At 48.1% G+C, this 23,929-nt stretch overlaps 1 protein-coding gene and 1 long non-coding RNA gene across 10 annotated transcripts in view; both read right to left on the minus strand.

The window, feature by feature from the left end:
• STK32B (serine/threonine kinase 32B) overlaps positions 1 to 9,239 on the minus strand; it is a 376,962-nt gene extending 367,723 nt beyond the window's left edge. For 2 of the 3 annotated variants that reach the window (XM_045881506.3, XM_045881505.3), the window contains exon 1: positions 9,071 to 9,239. In XM_045881506.3, the coding sequence (XP_045737462.1) occupies positions 9,071 to 9,122 (52 nt within the window). In that variant the 5' untranslated portion in view covers positions 9,123 to 9,239. The remainder of the gene's footprint in view (positions 1 to 9,070) is intronic. The other variant, XM_064584257.1, reaches the window with a different exon arrangement.
• A 3,249-nt stretch (positions 9,240 to 12,488) lies between these two features.
• The window catches only part of LOC135363568 (uncharacterized), a 48,096-nt gene continuing 36,655 nt past the window's right edge, over positions 12,489 to 23,929 (minus strand). For 5 of the 7 annotated variants that reach the window (XR_010409276.1, XR_010409280.1, XR_010409278.1 and 2 more), the window contains 2 exons: positions 17,395 to 23,613; positions 12,489 to 15,591 (listed from right to left, as the gene is read on the minus strand). This is a non-coding gene — a long non-coding RNA (uncharacterized LOC135363568). The remainder of the gene's footprint in view (positions 15,592 to 17,394; positions 23,614 to 23,929) is intronic. The other 2 variants (XR_010409279.1, XR_010409275.1) reach the window with 2 other exon arrangements.

Genomic DNA, 23,929 nt, shown 5'->3' on the forward strand with positions numbered 1-23,929 from the left:
GTACTACATGCACTAAGCTGGGAGACTCTGGAAGCACGTGAGATTGATTGAGGTCATTTTGGGCTTTCGGTTTTTGTTTGTTTGTTTATAGATTTTATTTTATTTATTTGAGAGAGAGAGAGAGAGAGGAGGAGCAGACGGGGAGGGTGGGAGGCAAGCAGACTCCCAGCTGAGCACGCAGCCCGACGTGGGGCTCCATCTCAAGACCCTGAGATCATCACCTGAGCTGAAATCAAGAGTCCCCCGCTTAACCGACCGAGCCACCCAGGTGCCCCCGGTTATTTTGAATTTGAGGTAATCTTTTGAGCATCCAAGGGGAATTACATACAGAAACACAGATTTGGAGGCCAGAGGAGAAATACGAATGAAGGAAATAACTTACTGAGTCACTGCTAAAAGAAACAAACAAACAGGGTTCTAGGGGATGGGGGAGGCGGGGAGGGGGACGGGTTAGCCTGGTGATGGGTATTAAGGAGGGCACGTACTGCATGGAGCCCTGGACGTTATACGCAAACAATGGATCGTGGATCACCACATCAAAAACTAAGGATGTATTGTATGGTGACTAACATAACATAATAAAATTAAAAAAGATAAAAAATAAAAGAAAGAAACAGGCACCAGTTATTAACGTAGTGTCCCTCAGCTCCAAAGCCACTGCTTTGTGACGATGGGGCAGGACTCCGCAGGCATTTCTGCGTTGCCAGCCGGCTTCCCGCTAGGCACTGCCAACAGAGGGCGCAAGAGAGGCACCGCCAGACCAGCGTGGGAAGGGACTTCCCTTCTTCCACCTGGTTGTCCACCTGTCAGCCAGCAGGTGGGCAGGGGGCCCGGCAGCCCTCCCCTCAGTGGCCCTCCTGGATGAGCTGCACCCTCCGGAAAGTTCCTCTGCCCACCCCCACCCCAGTAGGCTGCCTGTTCCTCTAGCCACCAGGCCCTCTCCAAAGAGATCTGAAATGCAGCCTGACCCTCAGCCCTGCCAGGAGGAGCCGTTCTGGGGGAGCTGCTACTTCTGTACTCCTAGAGTCTTCTCCGACTCCTTTTCACAGTTAGCCTTTTTACTAGACGAATTCTTTGTATGACATGTTCCCTTTCTGAAAACCGGTGTGGCTTCAGTCTCCTGACTGCACCCGGACTGAGGCGGGGTGACTGGGCATGCGGGGGTGACAAGATCAGCGGGGAGACAGGACAGAGGGCTGAGCAAGAGGCCCAGGGGCTCAGTCTTGAGGAACTCCAAGATTTACCGCAAGGGAGAGGAAGCCCCATTGTTTTCGGTGCAGGAATATTCCCCTGGGGTGTCGGGACCCTCGCCGCTCTTTCTAGAACAGTTTCTCCATCTCCATCTGCAATTGCTCTGAACCCAGATTTCAGACAACTGAGTACTGCTAAGAATATTTTGTTCCTTCCAAGTCTCTCAGGAAAATGCCTAAGCTCAGTGCTAGCTTATGCTGTTTGATCCTCCTAAAATACTGATCCTTCTTCTCTTAAGGCATTTAAACCCTTCCCTCAAGACTCAACATAAATCCTGTTTCCATCTTAACACCCTCTTCACTCCAGCTCATATTGTGGGAAAGCCATTGTCCCTTCTCTCTACCCTTCTGCTGCCCCATAAAACAGGAATTTTGTATTAACCAGAAAGCAACGGGAACTATCTCCGCCTTCTCTCTCAGCGGGAAGAGAAGTGATATCCCGCATCGCGATATGCAAGAGTCTGATATCCATTAATCTTTACAGGTTGACATTTGGGGAAATTTCTCAGGAGGTCTCTGTGCATTATAACTGGGATCCACCAAGCTGAGTATAGATCCCACTCCGCAGACTCCAGTCTGCCCAAGCAAGTCCCAAGGGCGAAATTGGGGGACAGCAATCGAAAGGTCATTCTGGACTCAAATCCAAGGCACCTTCTCCAAACAAACTTTAGTGGTAGTAAGTGTGAACGTTCCACGTTTGTTTCTCAAAAGCCTGGGAACTGGGAGGAATGCAAGAAATCGACCCCACTAAGCGATTAATTTTGCCTTTCATTCAACCAATAGCTGCTGTGTGTGCCTTCCCTGGCCCTGTTCCAGGCCTTGCAGACACAAAGATGAAAAAGAAATGCTTGCTGCTCTTCCAGAGGTCTCAGTCTAGTGCAGAAGATGGACATGCGGTCAAACAACTGAGATGAGCCAAAGTGTTCCAAACCACGTCTCAGAGAACACGGTAAAGCAGGGACTGGTGTGGAAGTTTGTTTGTTTCACTTGCCCTCCTTCTCTTGATACCCCAGTACTCCTCGGGAAAATCCTGCCCAGACTTTCTTAGTCCACATTCCTCAAGTGATGCCAACTCCACCCCCAGGATCAGAGGGTGGGCATGAGACCCAGCCTGACCACGGAGAGCCTCATTTCTCCCCAGTCACAGTGATCGGTCCAAGAATGCTCAAGACTTAACCACAACTCATCAGAATGAACCCTGGGATTCTTTTTCTGCAGCAACTATGAAAAAAGAGGCTCCTTTTCCACCCTCAGAGCTACAAGGCTCTGAGCCTCGAAGTCATAGGGGCCCCATGATGCGAGAGCGGGCCTGAAGCCACACGGAGGACAGCAGAGAATCCAAGGAGGCAGATGCCTGATGACATTGCGGAGAACCTGGTTCCACCAGGAGATGCACACCTTCATTCATTCATTTATTCATTCATTTGTCCCTCAAAAGTGTATGGGCATCTGCTGTGCCCCAGGTGTTCTTTTAGGCCTTGGGTATAAGCAGTGAATAAATCCCATCACATCCCTACCTTAACGTAGCTTGTGACCACATGGGGGAAGACAGACTATAACTAAGGGAATAAGTAAAATAAATGGTATGAGAGATGATGATAATTGCTATGAAGCAAAGGAAGGCCAGGAAGGTGGGCTGGGAGTGCCATAGTAAGTAGGGTGGTCAGTGAAGGCCTCACAAGGAAGATGGCATTGGCGTGAAGATAAGCAGAGGTGAGGGAGAGGGTCCTGGGAGAGAAGCCCTGCAGGCATGGGGAGCAGGTACTGGGCTACAGTATGAGAGCGTCCGTGTGTCTGAGGGGCAGGAGGGAGGCAGGCGGGCTGGAGAAAGGAAGGAGATGGGGTCAAAGAGGCCGGGCTTGATGGGCATCTATAAGGACTTCTGCTTTTACTTGTTGCTAGGGCAGAAGGAGAGGGGGTTAAGCAGGGACTGACATGCCCCACGCCCACTTCTGCAGGATCACTTCGGTGTTGCATTGAGGTGATGCTGGGGAGAGGGGAGCAAAAGCAAGGAGACCAGTTAGGGAGGCTACTGTAATAATCTAAGCCAGAGGTGTGACCATGGCTTGGACCAGGTGGTAGTGATGCAGGTGGTGAAAAGTGGCCAGAGCCAATTAATTCCCTTCAAAAGACCTCATGTTGGTTAACTGAAGGAGGCTCACCTGCCACACCACCTTACACCTCATCTCAGATGCCATCCACATGAAATGCACCATCGTTTTATGTACCACTAAAAGGGAAATGCTGCCAATGAATCTACGATGTGATTCTTTCTAGTCCCTTGAAAAAGCTCTTTTAGACCCATTATATATCATGCTCGTGTGAACAGCTATGACCACATGCAAATAATAAAACTACATCACAAATACCACACTGGCCGAACTGCATCCCCCAGTTCAGAGATTTCAAACATGGAAAAATGTGTGCCTTAGAATCAATGAAATACAATAGTTTGTATACACATGTCTGACTTTATAGAGATGATTGACACATGCTTTAAGCTTATATAATTCATATCTATTTTCTATGAGTATTGAAAGGTAGAGATGGATCTCACCATTCATTTCTACTAAACAATCTCATACTGATTTATGGCTATTTTCTTAACCTCCCCCACCCCCCACCCCCCACCTTGTAGAAGACAAAACACATTTTCAAATGAGGTCTAGATCTAAAAACCTAAGGTTTCATCCTAGACTCCTGCATGAAATACGCACATGCCTGATACGCAGCTATGAACACCGAGCCCCTAAATCCACATCCCTTACATGGCACCTGTCCAGCCTCCACCTCTGTAGAGACTCTCATTATAAGAGCAAAGTTTTCAAAAGACTGTCTCCAGATGAAGCATGACTGCAACTTAGGGGGTGATTCTTTGTTTTGTTTTTTTTTAAAGATTTTATTTACTTAGGGGGTGATTCTTTAATTGCCTTGGGTGTCTGACTATTTCCAAAGGAAAACAACATTTGTTGCAGATTTGGTTAGACCAAGAAGATGTTTTCATGTTCTGAGCTACATGTCAAGTTACCCGGACCAATAATTATACAGAAATAACACTTAAATGACCCTTTAATATATGACATTCTAAAGTGAGAATACCCAGAGCTGGTTATGAGGTTCTTAAATCAACACCCCCAAATGTGTGGATGCCGGCCACAAATGTATAGAACATTGATTTAAAAAAAATCCTTTGGAAACATAACTTACAACATGTTTCTGGAGTTCTAAAAAATATTCAATTCCTTGGGTCCAATAATCTCTCCCCTTGCGCTTTAAGTTATTTATTTATTTATTTATTTATTTGAGAGAAAGAGAGAGAGAGAGAGCACACACACACAAACACACAAGAGAGGGAGAGGGAGAATCTTAAACAGGCTCTATGCCCAGCAGGGAGCTCGACGCCCAGCTCGATCTCACAACCCTGAGATCATGACCTGAGCTGAAATCAAGAGTCGGACGCTTAACTTGACTGCGCCACCCAGGTGCCCCAGGAATTCCTTTAAAAGAAGGGGGAAAAATGCACAAAATTTTCAAGCAACTTATTTATAAAGATGGAATCATGAAAATAGCCTAAATGTCTAACAGTAAGAAAATATTTAAGTAAATTATAAGAGTCCCATTTGATGGAATATTACAGCCCACTCAACTATTGATTTGAAGACACTGTTGCAACCTAAGCCACTTTAAATACAATGCTAAGAGAAAAAGCAGAAGCCGTTGTATCTGCGGCAGGTGGACGCTTATATGAAAATGTCTAGATGTGGATAAGCACTGCGTGGGGGGTAAAACAACTTAAATGCAATTTTGACATGAAGTTGGAATGGGAGAGAATTTTTTTTTCATTCCTAGAGGTTGTATTATGATGTGACTGCCCAACAAATGCTTTATTTATTTTTTAAATTAAAAAAAAAATTATTGTTATGTTAATCCCCATACATTACATCATTAGTTTTTGATGTAGTGTTCCATGATTCATTGTTTGCGTATAACACCCAGTGCTCCATGCAGAACGTGCCCTCCTCAATACCCATCACCAGGCTAACCCATCCTCCCACCCCCCTCCCCTCTAGAACCCTCAGTTTGTTTTTCAGAGTCCATCGTCTCTCATGGTTCATCTCCCCCTCCGATTTCCCCCCCTTCATTCTTCCCCTCCTGCTACATTCTTCTTTTTTTTTTTCTTTCTTAACATATATTGCATTATTTGTTTCAGAGGTACAGATCTGAGATTCAACAGTCTTGCCCAACAAATGCTTTAAGAAGATGGCCTGTGAGATGATTATTGTAAACGAGCAGGTGCCAGGGTGTATTGTTACTAGCTTCTGTGCAAAGAGCCCCGAAGAGCCCCGTGGGGTGGCGTGGCGGAGCCTGACCTGAGTGCTGGGCTCATGTGCACGGCCGAACGCATCTGTGAGAGTTACATTTCCCCTAGGCCTCCAGAGGCAGCACAGGGAACACTGTTAGGTGCCCACCTCTGGAGTTCAACAGACCTGGGTGTGAGTCCAGCTCATCCACACACAGGCTACAGACTTTTCCTGGGGTCCCCGATTCAGTTACCTCTCTAGTACAATGCAGATTCTGAGACCTCCCCAGGCCAAGTTGTGATGATTCCCAATTAGGCATGAAAAGCAGCCCGTGCACTGTGTCAGGAAGTTAGTTGTTAATATTACCTGAATGCAAGTTAAACTTTTGCCATCTTAATGAAAGTGGGCATGATACAGTTACGCAATGCAAACTCTCAGCTAGGGTTTAGTATTAAATTACTTACAAACCAGACTTGTTTTTGCCCAGGCAGGTGTTTGCATCTTCAACCGCCCAACAACTCTGGTTTGGGAGAGCATGTGCGTTCACTGGACCGTGTCACTCCCCTGCTTAGAATTCTTCAGGGACTCTGGATGCCTATATGATCAAGTCCAAACACATGACCACTTGGCCCTTTAAGGCTGGTCCAGCACTTGGGGTTCACCTCCATACCTTCCAGCCTCACACTTCACACTGCCGGAGTACTAATCACCCCCAACAATGTCTCCAATGAGCACTGCTTACTCTTTACCATCTGCCTTTGCACATTCTGTTCCTTCCTTCTAATACACGCTTCCCCTTCTCTACCCACCCCTCCTTACTGGTAACGTCTGCCATTTGCACAAGACTCAACACCAAAAGGAAATCTTCTTTGCCCCTCCTCCCTGCCCCAGGGTTAGGGACCCTCCTCTAGGTTACCATAGTTCTCTGGGCTCCCTGCATTGTCCTGGGTATTTATTTGCTCCAGGAGCTCCCTGAGAGTTAGGATATTTGCCTTCATCTTCTCCATATTCTTGGTGCCTAGCACAGGGATGGGTACAAAAAAAGATGATCAGTCAATGCCTACAGAATAAATGAATCAATTGGTGGCAAATAACAGTGCTTTACTTGCACAGGAAAATATATGAGAGATACGCTGGCAAAATCAAACAAGTTAATGTTTCACTGGGCTGGAAGCTGGCAAAATGAGGCAAGTCCTAACCTTGTACTTCAAGAGCCCTGAAACAGGCAGTTAACCTTGGGCCCAATCTGCTTTTGGAATGAGGAACAACAACAGGACAATCAAAAGTTGGCTATACCACATACAACTATTTTGCCAATCAATATTTTAAAGAATGTTTTCTGGGATAAAGGAGAGAGAGACAGTTGTCAATATAAGGGAGGCAAATTTCCCCTGCAAATAAAAGAAAGAAAAATGCTAAGAAAATTGCCTAAAGTACGACCTTTGATCTAGGCTAGAACCATGAACCCCTATAATTTTTGGAGGTGATATGTAAGTTTGTGCTTTCTTCTATGAAGGGGGTCCATGGTTTTCACGAAAGGCTCCCGTTATGGGCTCATTGGTTGTCCCCTCCAAACTTCCTGTGGAAGTCCTAACCTCCAATCTGACTACATTTGGAGATAGGGCCTTTATGGAGATAGATGTTAAGTGAGGTCATAAGGCTGGGGCCTTAATCTGATAGGACTGGTATTCATGTAAGAAGAGGAAGAGACACCGGACAGCTCTCTCCAGCACCTCAAGCATAAAGGAAACCAGGAAGAGAGCTCTCACCAGAAACCAGCCCTGACAGTACGTGAGCTCCGACGTCTGGCCTCTCAAACAGTGAGAAAACAAATCTCTGTTGTTTAAGCATCAGTGGTACTGTGTTATGACAGCCTGAGCTGACTCATACAGATCCCTTCACCAAGACAGATAGGAGAGTTTCGACTTGTTGCAAATAGAAGGGTTCTGATGCAAGTCATGCTCTCCACCTGTCACTAAGTATTTGTGTTCTCATAGGGTCTGAATAGCCCTGAATGTAATCATGAAGGACAAAAGTGCTCCGAAGGGGACCAGTCTATCCCAGAGTCGCCCCAAGTAGGCTGTCCCACAGCAGAGCACACCTGCAAACAGTGATTGACTTCCATGGAGAAGTTCAGGGTTAGCGTGAACTTGGCCAGGGACAAGTTCAGCTGCACGTGTCCAGACTCTTCATGGGACACCCAGGGGCCTCCACCACCTCCCTGCCTACCTCTCATCCATCCATGCCTGGCTCTCCACCTGCCTGTGCCCCAGACTAAAGAACGAGGAAGGCCTCTGGTCTCCTTGGGTGCCGGGTGCCTTCACTGGCCCCACTCACCACCCTTATCAACATGGATGGTCATGGATTATTCGTTGTCACTAGACTAGGAACTCCTTTCCGAAAGCACCAAATCAGGCTGACCCACTTAAGTTATGTTAACTATCTTCACGTAGCCTTTGGAGAGGGGCTGTCTGGGCCAGCATGTGACTACCACCCACAGCCTTGGCCATTCTAGAAACCATGATCTGTGCCCACAAGCCTATGCCTGGGTGGCGATAAGCACTGCCTCCAGAGGCCAACTGGCCAACCCCCAAGCCAGCTCTGCTCCTTAGGAGCTGTGACTAGGCCACATCCCTTCCTTCAATTGCCAAATGGAACAACAGAAGTACCTACCTGGTTGCTTGAGGACCGAGAGAACACATATAAAGCCCTAGAACAGTGCCTGGCACATAGTATGTGCTCAGTACATCCTAGCTCTTGTGTGGGGGCACGGTGAAGACCAGAGAAACCAAAGCATTAAGAAACCAAGCTTTTAAAGGCAGAGTTAACAGACAACCAACAATACCGTACTGATTATAAGACACTTTTCACATGCATTACCAGTGGTTAAGCTTCAAACAATCCCGTATTCTAGGGTAGTAGGTGGTATCATAATTCTCAACTCACAGGTGAAGAAACAAAGGTTTCAGAGAGGTTAAGCAAGTTGCCCAGGACACACAGCGCTGGAAATGGCGTTTTGCCAGTTCAAATACCGAGCTCTCCGGACCTGAGCCGCAAGGAAGACCAGCCCTAGGGTTTAGATGAGGCTGGACAAGCTACACCACCCCTCCGCCAGGGAGGCTGCCACCAGCGGGACGCCTTCCTTGGAGTCACGGAGTTCAACCACGAAAAGTTTCCCTAGGCCGTCCTGGGCGAAGCAGGAGAGCAGCGTGGAACCTGCCGGTGCACGAGACCAGACGCGTCGTGGACGGACACGGACACACACACACACACACACACACACACGCCGCCTCCCTGAGCCTCCGGCTCTGAAGGAGACCGGGGCTTGGGGAGCTGGAGCCGAGCAGCACCCGGACTTGCGGCCGGGGCAGCTCCTCCTTCCGCTCCCCAAGGGAAGGCTGGGCTGCAGCCCTGTCCGAGTCGGCGCGCCGGCCCGGAGGGGCAGCGCGGCACAGGGGGAACTCGGCGCAAGCCGCGCGCCGCGCAGGGGGCAGGAGGGGCGCGCCCCTCGCCTCTTACCTTCCTCATTCTCGTCGAACACGGGGGGCTTGTGGGAGTGGTTCCCGCCCATATTCCGCCGTGGCGCCTGCCGCTGCTACATGCCCGGCCGCGGCGAGCGGGGAGCGCGGAGCCGGACGCGGGAGCCGCACGCGGGACGCGCGGCGAGCGCCCCGCCCAGGCTGCAGCCGCGCGCCAGCCGGAGGGGGCCGAGCGCCGCGCAGGGGCGGGACCGCGCCCGCCGCGCCCCCTCGTCCCGCCGCCCCCCGCCGCGCTCGCGCGCCCGCCGCGCCCCCTGTGCGGGCGCCGCCGCAGCCCCGCCCGGAAGCCCGGAAGCCCGGAAGCCCGGAGCTCCCCGCGCCGCCGGCCAGCGAGCCGCGCGCCTCGGCGGCTGCAGCGGGCGCGGGACCGGAGGCGGCGCGGCGGGCGAAGGAGGAGGAGGGGAAAGAGGGGAGGGGCGGGGGGCGAGCGCAGCCCGGGGACGCCCGGAGGGGAGGGCGCGGCGGGCCCCCCGGTGGAGCGCAGCCGGGCGGTGGGGAATGCCGAGCTGAGGGCGGGGTGGGCCGGAGGAGTCGCGATCCCGGAGTAGGGGCGCTCCGTACGCGCAGTAAGCGATTTGTGAGCACCTACTATGTGCCAGGCCCAGGCTTAGCGCCTTATAAGCACCGTTCTCCGTCACCTCTTAACAACCCAACCGTTAGAAATCTAATTGTTCCCTGCTTTAGAGTCAGGGAGCCTGAGGTTTGGAGGGAAAGGAGCTCTCAGTCCGTCCTGGCTGCGAAGGGAGCCCCCAGGAAGCCCCTTTGGGCTTTATTTGCCTTTCGGGCTGGTACACCGGCAGTGATTCATCTACCCGTTCTCCAAAAGACGCCTTTCCTCTTTATGTTTTTCTAAATATTTAATGAATGAAAGTAAAGTCTAGACCTTTGAGAGCCCCCTTCATTCTACATGGGGAAACTGAGGTCCCAAAGGGGTGTGGTTTGCCCCAAACCATTGTCCCTAGGAGAGGAGTGCCTGGACATGCACCTTGGGATTGCCCAGAACTGCGCGGCCTCCGAGTCTGATGAATGGGTGGGTTCGAAATTGGGTGCGTGGGTCCCTGGCAGCGGGAGCTAGGGAGCCCGGATCCGGGGAGGAGACGAGCCCAGGACCAAGGTGCTAAGGGCTGGGTGCGATGGGTGCACCCCGAGGTTCGTGGGGCGAGCGCAGACCCTGGAGACCCTCCCTGAGGAAGGCGCTGGTTACCCAAGAGGTGCGGTCCCGCCCAAACAGCCCGACTGGCTTGGGGGATCTTTGGCCACATCCTGCCATCTGCTGGGCGCCTTAAGCCACTGTCTGTGCTTTGATAGAAAGCATAGGTTCTTTTTGAGTGTCCCCATCTTCTCTCCCCCTCCCCCCATCCTTCTTTCTCTCTCTGTCTCTCTCTCTCTCTCTTGCAGGCATCATGGGGGTCGGGGGATGTCCCTCTGTCTAATACAGCAAAAAACTCCCAGAGGCAACGGGGAAAAAGCTGAAAAGATGGAGCCAGCCCCATCCAGCACGACCCAGCTAGATTTAAGATTGGCCTAAACTGCCAGGCCTTGGGGTGGGACAAGCCTCATTTTTAACCTTGGAGTCCTTATCTGTGAAATGGGGAGATTGATAGTTACTCCCCAGGACTGCTGCGAGGATTATGTCAGAAACTATTTACAGAAGAAGGTAACAGTACCTGGCATGTAATAAATGGTCAATAAACATTTCTTGCCTTTCATTCTGCCAACAAGCCCTGATGGAGTGGCCAGTCTACACCAGGCAACAGACTGAACACAGAATAAAGACACACAGTACCTCAAGAGGCAAGGGGAGGAAATGGTCACAGGACAGGGTTCCAAGCCCTATTCTGCTCAGGTTTTATCCCACTTTTGCTACTCTCTAGCACGTTAACTTGGGTAAATTACTTAACCTCTTCTGGCTTCAGTTTGTTCATCTGTAAAATGGGGGTAATCATAGTACTTCCCCCTTTTAGGGTTATTATGGGGAATAAATGAATCGATGTTGGTGCCTGAAACATAATAAGCACAACAGAGGTGTTAGTTATGATCTCCAATAATGAGCTATCATATGAACTGTACTAACGGCTCGCAATTCTTCCTTCTCTTCCTATCCTTTCCTGCTTCTCTCACACTGCCGACGTGGGCTTTGCCATCGGACTTGCTTTGGCCAGTGGGATACGGGAGGAGGTGACGGTGCACCAGGTCTGAGTGCTGAAGGCCTTAAGAGATGGCACATGTTTTGGCTCTCTTGTGCTCTTGCTATCCACCTTGAGAAGAGCTGGCCCTGGGACCCTCTGTTCCCAGAATGAGAGATCCAAGGAATAGACCTGAACCCCCCATGTATCCTAAAGCAGAGCACGGGCCCATGATGAAGAAAAATAGTGTTTTTGTAAGCCACGGAGATTTGGGTGTGAGAGATGTTTGTTTCACAGCGTTATCAGAGAGAGAGCTGACTAATACAAATACTAACAGTCACACATGCAGAGACTACGATTGGGGGTTTGTGTTATGGTGGAAGGAAGCCCAGGAGGCTGTGAGAACACAGCAGGCACTGGTTTCAACCCTGAGAGTCAGGGAAGGAGAAGACCCCCCCAAAGAGAAGTCAGAGCACCATTCCCTCCCCTTCCTCCTTTGTCGAGTAAGCATTTTCTGGACACTTCTTGTGGGCCAAGCCCTGGCTAGGTGCTGGAGACAGACCCAGCCATGAGGGAGACAGGGCCTGCTTTCCCGGAGCTGAAGTTTAGAAGTCTAGTGTGGGACAAGAACAAGTGCAGAGTGGGTCACATTTTGACAGGAGGGGGTGCGGAGGTTATAAAAGCATGGACTGTGAGGGCAGAAGGGAGGTACCCGAACCACATGCCGGGCCAGAGAAGGCATCCCAAAAAGATGGTGCGTGAGCCGAGTCCGGAAGGGCAGCGAGGAATCAACCGTACGGCAAGAAGAGAGTCAGCCTCTGCAAAGTCCCGGAGGCCGAGACAGAAGGGCATCCTACAGAAGTTGAGAGCAGTTGCACGTCACCGGAACACAGATCGGCGTGCCGAATGGCCAGGAGAGCAACAACAGCGCCCATGTATCAAGCGCTCTCTGCACGCCAGGCTCTGGGCCACCACTTTAAGGATGCTTGGTCCTGCAGGCAACCCCTTCCCTGCTCCTCTCCCCACTTACAGAGAGAGTACCAGGCCCTGTTATTTCAAGCTCTTTTGTGGGTTACCTCTTGCAGTCCTCACGACAAACCTGGGAGGTGAGTGTCATTGTCATCCCTGTACTAAAGGACACACAAGCTATGCCAAGTCCCACTGATTGAGAAGTGGTGCCTCGAAGGTTTAAATCCACAAATTAAACACAGCATCAAAACCAAGAGAAAGGACATATGGAACAGGGGCTATTTCTGGAGTTGGAAAGTTCAGATTATTTTTATTTTTTTGAGTGCTTTTGTATGACTGTACAAATTGCTATTATAAAGAAGTATTTCGGGGCACCTGCGTGGCTCAGTCGTTAAGCGCCTGCCTTCGGCTCAGGTCATGATCCCCCCTTCCTGCTCCGCGGGAAGCCTGCTTCTCCTTCTCCCACTCCCCCTGCTTGTGTTCCCTCTCTCTCTCTCTCTGTCAAATAAATAAATAAATAAATCTTTAAAAAAAAAAAAGGAAGTATTTTATAATCACATTATTTTAATAATCAGTAAAAAAAAAAATATATTTTCATTTTGAGAAAAAAAAAAACATCCCATGGACACTAAGTTGCCCCAACTTTGCAAGGCATGTTTCACGGCCCATTGCTGTCCTTGCTGTCTGGGCAGCAAGGAGGTGCTACCATCAGCCCTACCTTCCAGATGGAGGAAAAGGGGCTCAGGGGATTCAAATGGCCGGTCCTCCATACCACAGCTCCGGCGTTCATCCCCCACGACTGCTGCAACCCGTTACCACAAACTTGCTGGCTTCAATCAGCAAAAATAGTTTCTTTCACTGTTCTGGAGGCCAGAAATCCAGCATCAAGTTGTCAGCGGGATGGGTTCCCTCTGGAGGCTTCGAGGGGGGCTCAGTTCCGGGCATTCTTTGCCTTGGGCCAGCAGGACGCCACAGGCAGCTGAGGGTGGGAGCCTTCAGAAACCCTCGTCATGACTCTTCCATCGTGAAGGGCGTGGTCGTGTTGTTCTGACACATCTGCCTGAATTATTTTGGAGTAAGCACATTTCTCCTCCACCTCCTAGCCAACATCGAGTGCTGGCCGGTCTCCTCAAGAGAGAATGGCTGAACTTGGTTTCAGCTGTGTTCCAGATGAAGCCAACTCCAGGTCTTGCCCTCTTGCCCGGCTCACATCCTGATGAGTCTCAGAATGGTCTTCTAACTCTGTGCAAAAATACATAAGCAAAATAAAAGCCGTCTGCTTCTCTGTGCCAAGCCTATCTGGCTTTCTCAGAAGGTGGACTTTGAAAAGATCATGATAGTTACGGTCTAAGGATTCTCCTAGGGACTGAGCGCATGAGTCTTGTGTTACTTCTCGAATCCCAAACATAAGCACAGAAGTAAGAACTGGGATTCTTTTCCTGCCTTAAACGTTCATGAGTTGATTCCTGGGGCTGCTATTCCTCTCATTGAGAACATGATTAAGCATTCATGCTTGGATCCAGAGGCTATAACCTTTAATTTTATGTAACACGATCGTGCTGTAGAGGCTAATGTGATTCCCCAGGGCAGGGTGTCTTGTGTGCCAAGCCATTTCTTAGAGTCTGCTAGATCAGATTTTGTTATCATTTCTGTTAAGTCTATTTTATTTAAAACTTGATTCTGGTTCACTTAGAGTAAATACCGTCTGCTTGCACTCGGTTTCAATATGTTCTGTTTGGCAGCATTGTACATTATAAACAAAAAAATGATAAAGGCTGTTTTGTGGCATACCAAGATAAGGCACAGTTTGCACATCCAGTTCTGTGGCTGGAAATCATCTCACTCAGATAGCAAATCATCCCTGATGATTTTTTAAAAAATAGTAATTTCAAGAGTAACCTTTTTATTGTTAAGAGTCTTTGTGTGTGTATGTGTGTGTTCTTGCACAAAATAAGGGTCCATACATCGCTACTAATGTGGTGTGTCTGCATTTCTTGGCATTATAGCACTTCCCTGGAGGCATTTTCATAGTTTGGAACTTGGTAGACCAGCAAGTCTGAGCTTCTCCTTCTTACATTAAGACAATTTGCATAGTAGCTCCATGGTGACCTCAAATTAAGTGTTTGCAGAGAATTCTAGCTGTAATGTGAAACAGGCTGGATCAGAAGGAAGTCTCTGTAGCTGCCAGATGCAGCATCTGTGGGGTGTGTTTCTTTGTGTTCCCACATGGGTTTATAGGGATTCTTAGAGGCTTAAAGGAGTCGTCATGAACACTCTAAAACTGTACTTGTATGTGTGCATGTGTGTGTGTGAGTGCACATTTGAATATTTTTATGGGGAGACAGTTAAAATCTTCCATAGTTACTTCAAAGGCTCCATGAATCCACCCCTCCCCACCAAAGAAAAGGATCAAGAACCACTCATCTATAGAATAATTTACATCACAGAGAATACATTCTTCTCCTGGAAAGCAGAAGCCACACGTTGCAGGAGTAATAATAACGATTTACTGAAAGACACCGTGGTCTTAAAAATTGTACAGCCACTGACTTACTATGGAACCTCAGATAAGCTACTTCCCCTCCCTGGGCCTCAGTCTCCTCATGTGTAAACTGAAAGAATGAAGGAGTTGGGCTGTATGGCAAAGACTTGATCTTCGGTATCCATTTGTCCCTTCTTTTTTAAAAAATACAACACACATAGCCAGTTTTAGTTGAGCACAGGCTAGAGACTACATCTCCCAGCTTCCTTTGCAGGTAGGAGTGGCCATGTGACGAAGTTCCAGCCGATAGGATATGAAAAGTGATGTGTGTGACCACTACACCCTCCCTTCCCCCTCTTATAGGCTGTGATACAGCCAAGACAGCCGGAGCCAGCTTCAGCCCTACCAGAGAGGACCACACCCTAGGAAGTAAGAGAGCAAACAGAAGGAGCTTGGGGCCCTGGTAACCTCGTGCAGCAGAATGCCCTACTGGACTTGGGTGGCCTGCCTACTTCTGGATGGTTAAGAGATGGTGCACTCTCACAGTTAAACTGATTTGAGGATTTCTTTTGGTTCAGCCCATTACTTAACTAATACAGACAGGATGAATGCCAAGGTCATCATTGTCATTACCGTCGTCTTCCCTGACATCCTGAACAACATAGGCACATAACAGACATGCCCACAAACACGAAGAATTGAATGAACAAATGTACCATGGAATGGGTTTAATGGGCATGTCAGAAATGCAACAGGACGATTCACAAACCAGATAGAAGATGGATGAGGTCATGTCAAAGTATCCTTCCAATACTAGAATTCTGTTATGTTGCTCCTCAGAACTGAGGATGACTTGGAAACCCAGTGGTGACTGGCATTGTCTTGGCCACATGTCTCCCAAACAAAGGATGGGGAGGCGAGGCTCTAAAAGAGATCAGAGAGACGTCACATGGCCTCTTCTCTCTCACCATCTGTGCTGCTCCTTCCAGTTGTTCACTCATTCACTCAACAAACATGCGCTTATTACCTGTCCCGCACCAGCAGGTACAGAAAGGAACAGGTCCCTATGCCAACCCTCATGAACTAATGAAGAAACAGTGCCGTGGCAAATAAAAGCAGTGCTGTGACTGAGTAGACACCGAAACGGGTTGACACAGGAAGACATTTTCAGCTTCGAGTCTTCAGAGTCTCCCCAGAGTTGGTCTGGAGAAAAGAACCATCTTTATGTTCCCCGACTTTAACCTGGCCAGGAGCTCTTGGTTTGCTTTGGGGAAGTTCGCCTGGAGGACCTCATTCTCAGAGTCCTTAGAGCATCCTCAGTCTGGGGCCTCTACTTCTGTCTGTCTCATCAGGCATGGCTCATCTATTAGCAGGGAGCCTGGGGTTCTGGTGAGGTTAGAGATCCAGCTGGGACAAAGAAGAGCCACCTCTGGTTGTTGAACCACTCATTCATTATTCGGTCACTCAGCTTGAACAAGTCATCTCCTTTCAGCTACCTCATTTGTAAAATGGGGATAACTTTTCCTATCTTACGATGTTATTGTGAACTTCAAATAGCAAGGCATGATACATACAAATACTGCTGGTTTGGTAGTTTGGTAGCATGAGAAGTATTGCTCTGGCCTGACAGTTCTCAACAGGGGTGATCTCCCACTAGGGGACATTTGTCAACATCTGGAGACATGTGTGATAGTCCTGGCTGAGTGGGGAGAAGCAGTGTTACTGACTTCTAGTGGAGAGAGACCACTAAACATCCTACAAGTGCAGGACGGCCCCCCACCACTGGGCGACTCTGCTGTAGTCCATCAAAATACCAATTTCAACACGATACATCCAAACTTGCTAGAGATCTCTAGTGCACTATTTAAAAAGCCACCCTTGCCTTGGTATTTAATATATAATTATAAAAAGTATTTCTGTGACTGTCACCTGGAATTTTGGAAGATTTTGCCTCAAAATACCAGCAGCAAGTTTCAGTTCCTTCTGTCCATAAATGATTGGTTGCTGGCAGAACCTGATCCTCCTCTCTCAGGTCCACTTGATTACTCATCAAGAAACATCACCATCTTCTAGTCTGGCCTACAATTGTGGAGTGTATTTTCTGACTTTGGAGACACCTGGACCCAATTCACATAATCAAAACCATAAGGGGCCTGCTGTGTGGAGAAGGAGCAGGGTGTTTAGGATGATGATTACCAGTGTGAGTTGTGATGATTATAGCATTTTTTTCAGCCAATATTCATGAGCATCTACTACATTCCAGGCGCTGTGCTAAGGGCTGGGCATTCAGTGGAGAATAAAACAAACATGGTCCTTGTGGTTTTTGTACCTCGCTGCTTTCAGGCAGCTCTAGCCTGTATTATTGTAATTATACAAACTTTTGAGATAGGCAGGAAGGGTATTTGTCACAGGTGAGATAGTTACACTTACAGACAAACTCAAAATCAGGATTCTATGTCGAAAAGAGCAGAATGAACCCTCGGTCCGATAAGCATAAAAAGAGAGTATTAACAGATATTCATGGGCGCCTGGGTGGCTCAGACGGTTAAGCGTCTGCCTTCGGCTCAGGTCATGATCCCAGGGTCCTGGGATCAAGTCCCGCATCAGGCTCCCTGCTAGGCGGGGAGCCTGCTTCTCCCTCTGCCTCTCTCTCTCTCATGAATAAATAAATAAAATCTTTAAAAAAAAAAAAAAAAAAACGACCAGATATTCATTAGCTTACACAACCTCTGGGATGTCCAGAGAATCGAATGGGACATGATGCAGCCGGGAGCCGTGATTATAACACGCCATTGAACGGGCGGCACACGTGGTCCCATTGCTTCCAGGCACCAGCTTTGGAGATGCTGAGCAGGAGGTACAATTGGTGCTGCCATCAATTTCTTTCCTCTGAAGCCAAATCCCCTTTGGTTGCTCCTGATTGGTGGGGTCTAGGTCACATGCTTCCATTCTACCTGTAAGGGGAGCTGGGAAATTGAGTTCTGCTCCTCCATTGGAGACGTAAGGAGAACTCATCAAGTGGAGACTTCCTTCCCCAACGCAAAAAGCCATTCAAAAGGTAACGGGCAGGCACCACGATGACATATGTCCAGTTGAATGGCAACTGCAATGCAGAGTCCCCACTCCTGTGATGAGCAAGGCACAGGCTGTGAGGGTTTAAGTAGGTAGATGATTGCAGATGACCTCCAATTTGTTCATGCTTTTCTGCACTTCCCACCTCCACCAACCAAGAATTCTGTATCTAGCAAAATTATCCCCCAAAAGTGAAGGAAGCAGACTTTCCCAGACAAACAGAAACTGAGGGACCTGCCCTACAAAATATGTTAAACAAAGATCTTCAGCGAGAAGGAAAAGGTTATGGGTCAGGAACTCAGATCTACATAAAGGAAGGAAGAAGATTGAAGAAGGAAGAAATGAAGACAAAATAAAATCTTTTCTTCTTAATTGATCTGAGAAGCATTGTTTGTTGAAGGGAATAAGAGGAACGATGTATCAGGTGCTGGCCACACCAGGATAATAAGATGAATGACGTATCACAGGTACGGGAGGGGAAGGAACCAGGGCCCAGAGGTGTTACTAGCCCAAGAACACAAAACCACAGTAAATGGCTGCACAGAGATTCAAACCCTGACCTCTTTGATCTCAGTTCTATGCCTTTTTCTCTCCATGAAAACCTCAGCTAAGCCTCCAGGAATATATGGGAATGAGCTCCAGGTCTTCCCTTCTGGGCCCCATTTCCCAACTCAGAGAAAGGAATCCCTGAGCTTTTCCATCATTGTTGGTGACAGAGCTGACCCACGTGAGCCACATGTCTGTGTGATAGTACCTGGCATGACAGCTCATTTATTGCAAAGCCTTAGAAAGATCTGGGACCATCTGGTAGACCTAGGGCTCTGGAGGTTCTGGCTGATAACCTTCACTCACCAGTAATCCCCACCACCATTGACCAAGTGCTTAATGTATGCCAGGATCTGGGCTGAGCATTTGACACATATTTTAGCATTCAGTCCTCTTACTGGCCTGTTTTCATCCCTGTTTTGCCAAACAGGAAAGGGAATCCAGAGAGGTTAGGCACCTTGCCTGTTATAGGTTGAATTGTGCCCTCCAAAAGACATATTCAAGTCCTAGGACCTGGAACCTGTAAACGTAACCTTATTTGGAAATAGGGTCTTTGCAGTTGTAATTAAGTTAAATGAAGGTTGTACTGGATTGAGGCCTAATCCAATAACCGTTCTTATAAGACGGAAATCTAGAGGCAGAGACACACTAGGAGAAGGCCATGTGGAGAGTGGCAGAGATTGGAGTGATGTCTCTACAAGCCAGGGAACGTGAAGAATTGCCAGCAGCCGCCAGAAGCTGGGGAGAAGCATGCAACAGACTCGCCCTCCGAAACCAACAAAAGGAACCAACCCTGCTGACATTTTAATTTTGGACTCATGTCTGGCATCCAGAACTGTGAGAAAATAAATTTCTATACCAGGTTGCGGTACTTTCATGGCAGCCACAGGAGATGCATACATCACCCAAGGTCACACAGCTGGTAGGATGCAGAATCTGAACTTAAGGTTTATTTAAAAGCCCAGACTCTAAGCACAGCTTGGTCCCACCTGCCTTGCACAGTAAGGCATGCTATAGCAGGAAGCGCTTTAGAGGTCACACCCCCTGCTGTTCTCCAAACTGGATTTCTGGAGCACAGCTCTGGATGATGGCAATCTCTTGGCCATGACATCAATTTGGTGTTTAAGAAACAATAAGTCTTAGGCCAGTCCCCCCAGAAGCAATCCTGAAAAGAGGACATAAATCCAGTGTTTTATTGGGGAGGTGACCCCAAACAACCCTCACAGGGGAATAAGGGAGTGAACCCAGGAAGAGAAGGTGTCCAGATTGGAACACTCAGGTATCACCTCCTTGGTGAAGCCCTCTCAGATTGATCTGGACAGAGTAAGTCCTTATCTCAAATTCAGTGCTCCCCCCCAAACTGTGCTCACCTTCATATCACAGAATGTATCATGCTGTCTAGAATGTGCAGTTTTACATACTTACCCCCGCCATTAGCCTAAGTTATTGAAGAGCATTTTCTTCTTAAATCTTCAAGACAGCAGAGAAGTTAGGGGGGTTGGTGATGAACAGACTATTTTTCCCAGTAGATCCTGAAGGTGGTGCACTTAGGTTTTGGGCAAGTTCCACAAAGCCACATGATGTGGGTGAAGGAACAGACTTTACTGGAGGAAGGGAAACTCATAAGGCCAAGGTCAGCAGGAGGGGTGACATCCCCAGAGAGGTATGCTGAGCCAGGCTCCTTTGCTGGGCATCTGGATTGCCTCTACCCTCCAGTGGAGGGACCCTGACCTCCATTGCTCTTTTGTGTGCAGGACAGGCAAAATGGCAACTCTTCCAAAGCGGGGATAATTTAACTCTTTCGGCACTCAACCAGATTTTGGTACCAGCTCTTAAACCTGTCTGGGAACGCCCGCTGCCTAGCACCCGGGAACTTCTGAGTCACCTGCTGGAAGCAGAAGCCCCTCCAGTTAGTGGAGAGGGGAGAAGCTGGCTCATGGGCTGAGTGAGTGAATGAATGAAAGGCAGGTAAGGCTGGATTGGAGTCTCTTTCAGAATCCCTTGCTCATGCTCCGTGCTATGCCGAGCTCTGAGGGGACTCACACCTTGACAGGTAGTGAGCCATCAAGATACCTTGGTTTATTTTTGCAGTCATTCACTCTATGTTCTTCAAAGTCTTACTTACTACGGGCTGTTCAAGGCAGGGAAGAAAACAGAAAAAAGAAAAAAATCTCCCTTCCTAGAGTTCACATTCTAAGGAAGAAAGTGGGCAATAAAGTAATCTTTTTGTTTTGTTTTGGTTTTGAAAAACAAAATATTTCAGGAGGTGAGAAGTACTGTAAAGAACTGAAAGCACCTTTATCACCCAGTCAAGCTGAAATACACTGATCCCAGAATGCAGTAGCTACCGTCAATCAGAATCTGGTAGAAAAGAATGTATCCCCTTCGGCCAAGGCAAGAGGGGCTCCTGCGCTGGACCCTCCCACTCTTCAGAGGGCCTGCAAATCATAAACACGCTCTTGGGGTGTGAAAGAACTCGTGGGGGCCTCTGTCCCTGGGCCCTGGCACAGCATGTCCCAGGGTCCTAGCCACAGTTCAGGACCCTGGGAACGCTTCTTGGCATTGATCTCCTGATAGCAAAGTGTGGCTGCACCCAAATGCTTCCAAGATTTGTAAGTTTTGCTGCCAACTTTAGAGACAGACACTGCTTTAAAGTGTGAGGAGGATTTGAGCAGCTTAAAGATTTCGTTTCAAGAAAAGACAAATGAGTTAATTAACAATGTGCAGCCTCTCTGCTCTGGAGTGCACTGATGCTGTAGATTCTTGCATAACAAAGTAGCGTTTTCCTGCAGTGCAGAGTATCCTTGTCTTGCTTCCTTTTGGTTCCAGTAAGTAGATCCAGGGGCACTCATGAACCTGCCAGGTACTGGCACAAATTGCACGGATGGTTTGGGAACATTTTGCATTATTAAAATTCATCTTATGATTATAGCTGGATATGGTAAGTCTAGATAAAATTCATTTGAAGGGTGATACAGATTCTTTATGTTGGCAACTAGATGGACATTGAACCCTTGATTTGCCAATAGTTTTATTTTGTAAAAATACTCGATGGGATTTCATTACATTTTCAAAGAAATAAATCCATTTTGATCGACAAAACTTTTATTTAAATTTTTCATTCTTCCATTTGATGTATATTCTGCCTCTTAGTTTCAATAGAGAATTTTGAATATTATAGGAGAAAAGTAACTGAAAACATTCATGAAGAATACTTTTTAAAAATTTGTACAGTTACTTTAATTTGTGTTTCTGATGCAAATACATTGTAATTTTGTACACTTTGAATACAAATATTTTCAAAGATCCTTTAGCTCAGTGACTATGAGTCTAAGTCTCTGCTGGGAATAGCCAGCCTCTCTTCCCTGACTGGGGGACTGTGGAGAAGGTCATCGAGAAGAATGACCACTGAGCTAAAGGTTGACCCCTGAGGTGGACCGGGGCACTCAGAGGCTCCTCATCCCCTCCCCTGTCCTTGATATGGGGGTTCTTCTTGCCTTCCCTGCTCTGCTCCTACAGGCTGCTCGGAGGACAAAGCTTCGAGCTAGTGATGTGGTGTTGAAAACACCTGCATGATATACAGAACTGAACCTAGTTAAGGCCTCTCTATACAAACTTAAGATTTGATGGATGGATGCCAGGATCCATTCGTCTTACTGCTGCCCAAGACAAGCCTCGTATGGAAGATCCCTTGCTTATTAAAACTGCCACTACCACCCTGGAGTGGCCTGCTTCTCTTCCACCCCTCCCCGACCTCTGTGTAGGGGGGCCAGTTTCAGATCATACCCGGGAAGCTCTGGAGAGGGTTGCAAACCAACAGGGACCCCTACCCAGCCCCAAGCATCCCCTCAGCCATCTTGCATCTGGAAATGCCCCCACTCTATTCTCCAACCTCGACAAAGTGCAGACTTCCTCCTCTACCTGCCTGCAGCCCTGAGGACATCGCATGGTCAGGCACCATGGACACGGGGAGCATCGTCCCCTTTTCCGCCATCTGCGTGGTCTGCTTTCACTGCTCCAGTCCCTACGAGCAACTGAGAACATTAGTCACCATTTTTCCATTCACTGAGCAATTATCGTGTGCCAAGTGTCATAAAAAGCTTGTTACAAACATTCATTTAACTATGTTAACCATCCTATAGAGACCATCTCTCCCTCTTTAACACGTAAACCGTAAGGCTCAGGAACTGGTTCATCCACTCACTTCTTTGGTGAACATGGGTGCAGACCTACCACGAAGTGGGCACTTCCAGCTCCTGTAAATCAAATCACGAAGGAAAGATGTGTGGTGCTTGCGATCTACTGGTGACATGAAGAGCTTCATTCTGAAATCCCATAGCTGGTGAGCGATCAAGCCGAGGCTCTCAAGGTCCAAATTCCAAGTACTCAGCCATGCACTAAAATGTCTCCCAAGTGGCATCTGGAAATGGAGGCAGACATTTGGAGACATCTGTGGAAGTGCTCCTGGGATTCTATAACCAAATTCAAATCTAAGCACAAAAATCCATGTCTAGCATCAGTGGAGGGGAGTTGGTGGTGGCCAGGGAGGGGAAAGCAGACACCAGCAGGAGAAAAAGTTCACTACGCCTCTTGCTACCAAGCCTACTGAAGACTTCTGTGATGAGGCTGCAAAGTGCATCTAGAGCCAGAGTCTGATGATGGGGCCTGGGCGAGAACCCCAAACGCCCCTCCAGCCTACCTCCCGATCAAGGGCTGGGGCCACCTTAAGAATCAGCTGGATGAGTGTGAAGTTGTGAGGACAGCTTCATTTTGCTTCATTTTGAGTGATGGCTCCTATGCGGATTACTCTGCAGGAAAATGTGCAGATTACTCTGCAAAATACCTGACATGGACACAAAGTTGTTTTTAAGTGTGATGATGCAGTTTTACAAGGCATCGGGTAAGACCTTAGTGGCGTCAGTAGTGGAAATGAGAGCTGTGTCAGGAAGCCCTGTAGGAGTGTGGTACTTATAAAAGTCACTGATAAAATTTGTTCTGCTCTGCATTCTTCAGATATATGGGAGGAAGGGAACGCATAAAATATTTCTGGAGTCAATCCCTATTGTGGGGTGCTCAGAACCCAGCCGTGAGCAGCAGAGGAGGTGTAAAACGGGGCAGAACAGTAAGCAAGCAAAAGTCTGTGACTTGTGTTAGGACACGTAAGTGCAAGACTCTAGGGGAGAACACAGCAGGCGGCTTGTCTTGCTTGGAGTCAGAAAATACTTTGTCAGGAAACAGACTATCCTGATGTCCAGTAGTCTGAGCCTGATTGCAGTAGGGCTTGGAGCAGGGAAGGGTTTTCCAGGCAGGGAACAGCATGCCAGGAGCCTAGGTGTCAGAGGGAAAATGACATGTTTCAGATGCATGTTTTAAAAACATTTGATACCTACATATAAGAGGATATTATTACAGTGCGCTCCCTAAGACTAAGAATTTCCATACATTTTTCTGGCTTATTTGTCAAAAGGCTAATTCTGTAGTTGTAAGAGGCACAGTTGCTGCCGAAAAAATCTCTGCTGAACAAATGAATAAGCAACCAAATAAGAGTCTAACTCCCCATCTAGCTGAAATGGAATTAGGAAGATCTATGTAACAGCGTGCTTTCTCAGTGACCTGTCTGGAAGCATATTCCGCCATCCGATTT

Source organism: Mirounga angustirostris, unplaced genomic scaffold, assembly GCF_029215605.1.
Source record: "Mirounga angustirostris isolate CCGP_5_RB_7025 unplaced genomic scaffold, mMirAng1.0.hap1 SCAF_2, whole genome shotgun sequence".
In the NCBI taxonomy this organism is placed as follows: Eukaryota; Metazoa; Chordata; class Mammalia; order Carnivora; family Phocidae; genus Mirounga; species Mirounga angustirostris.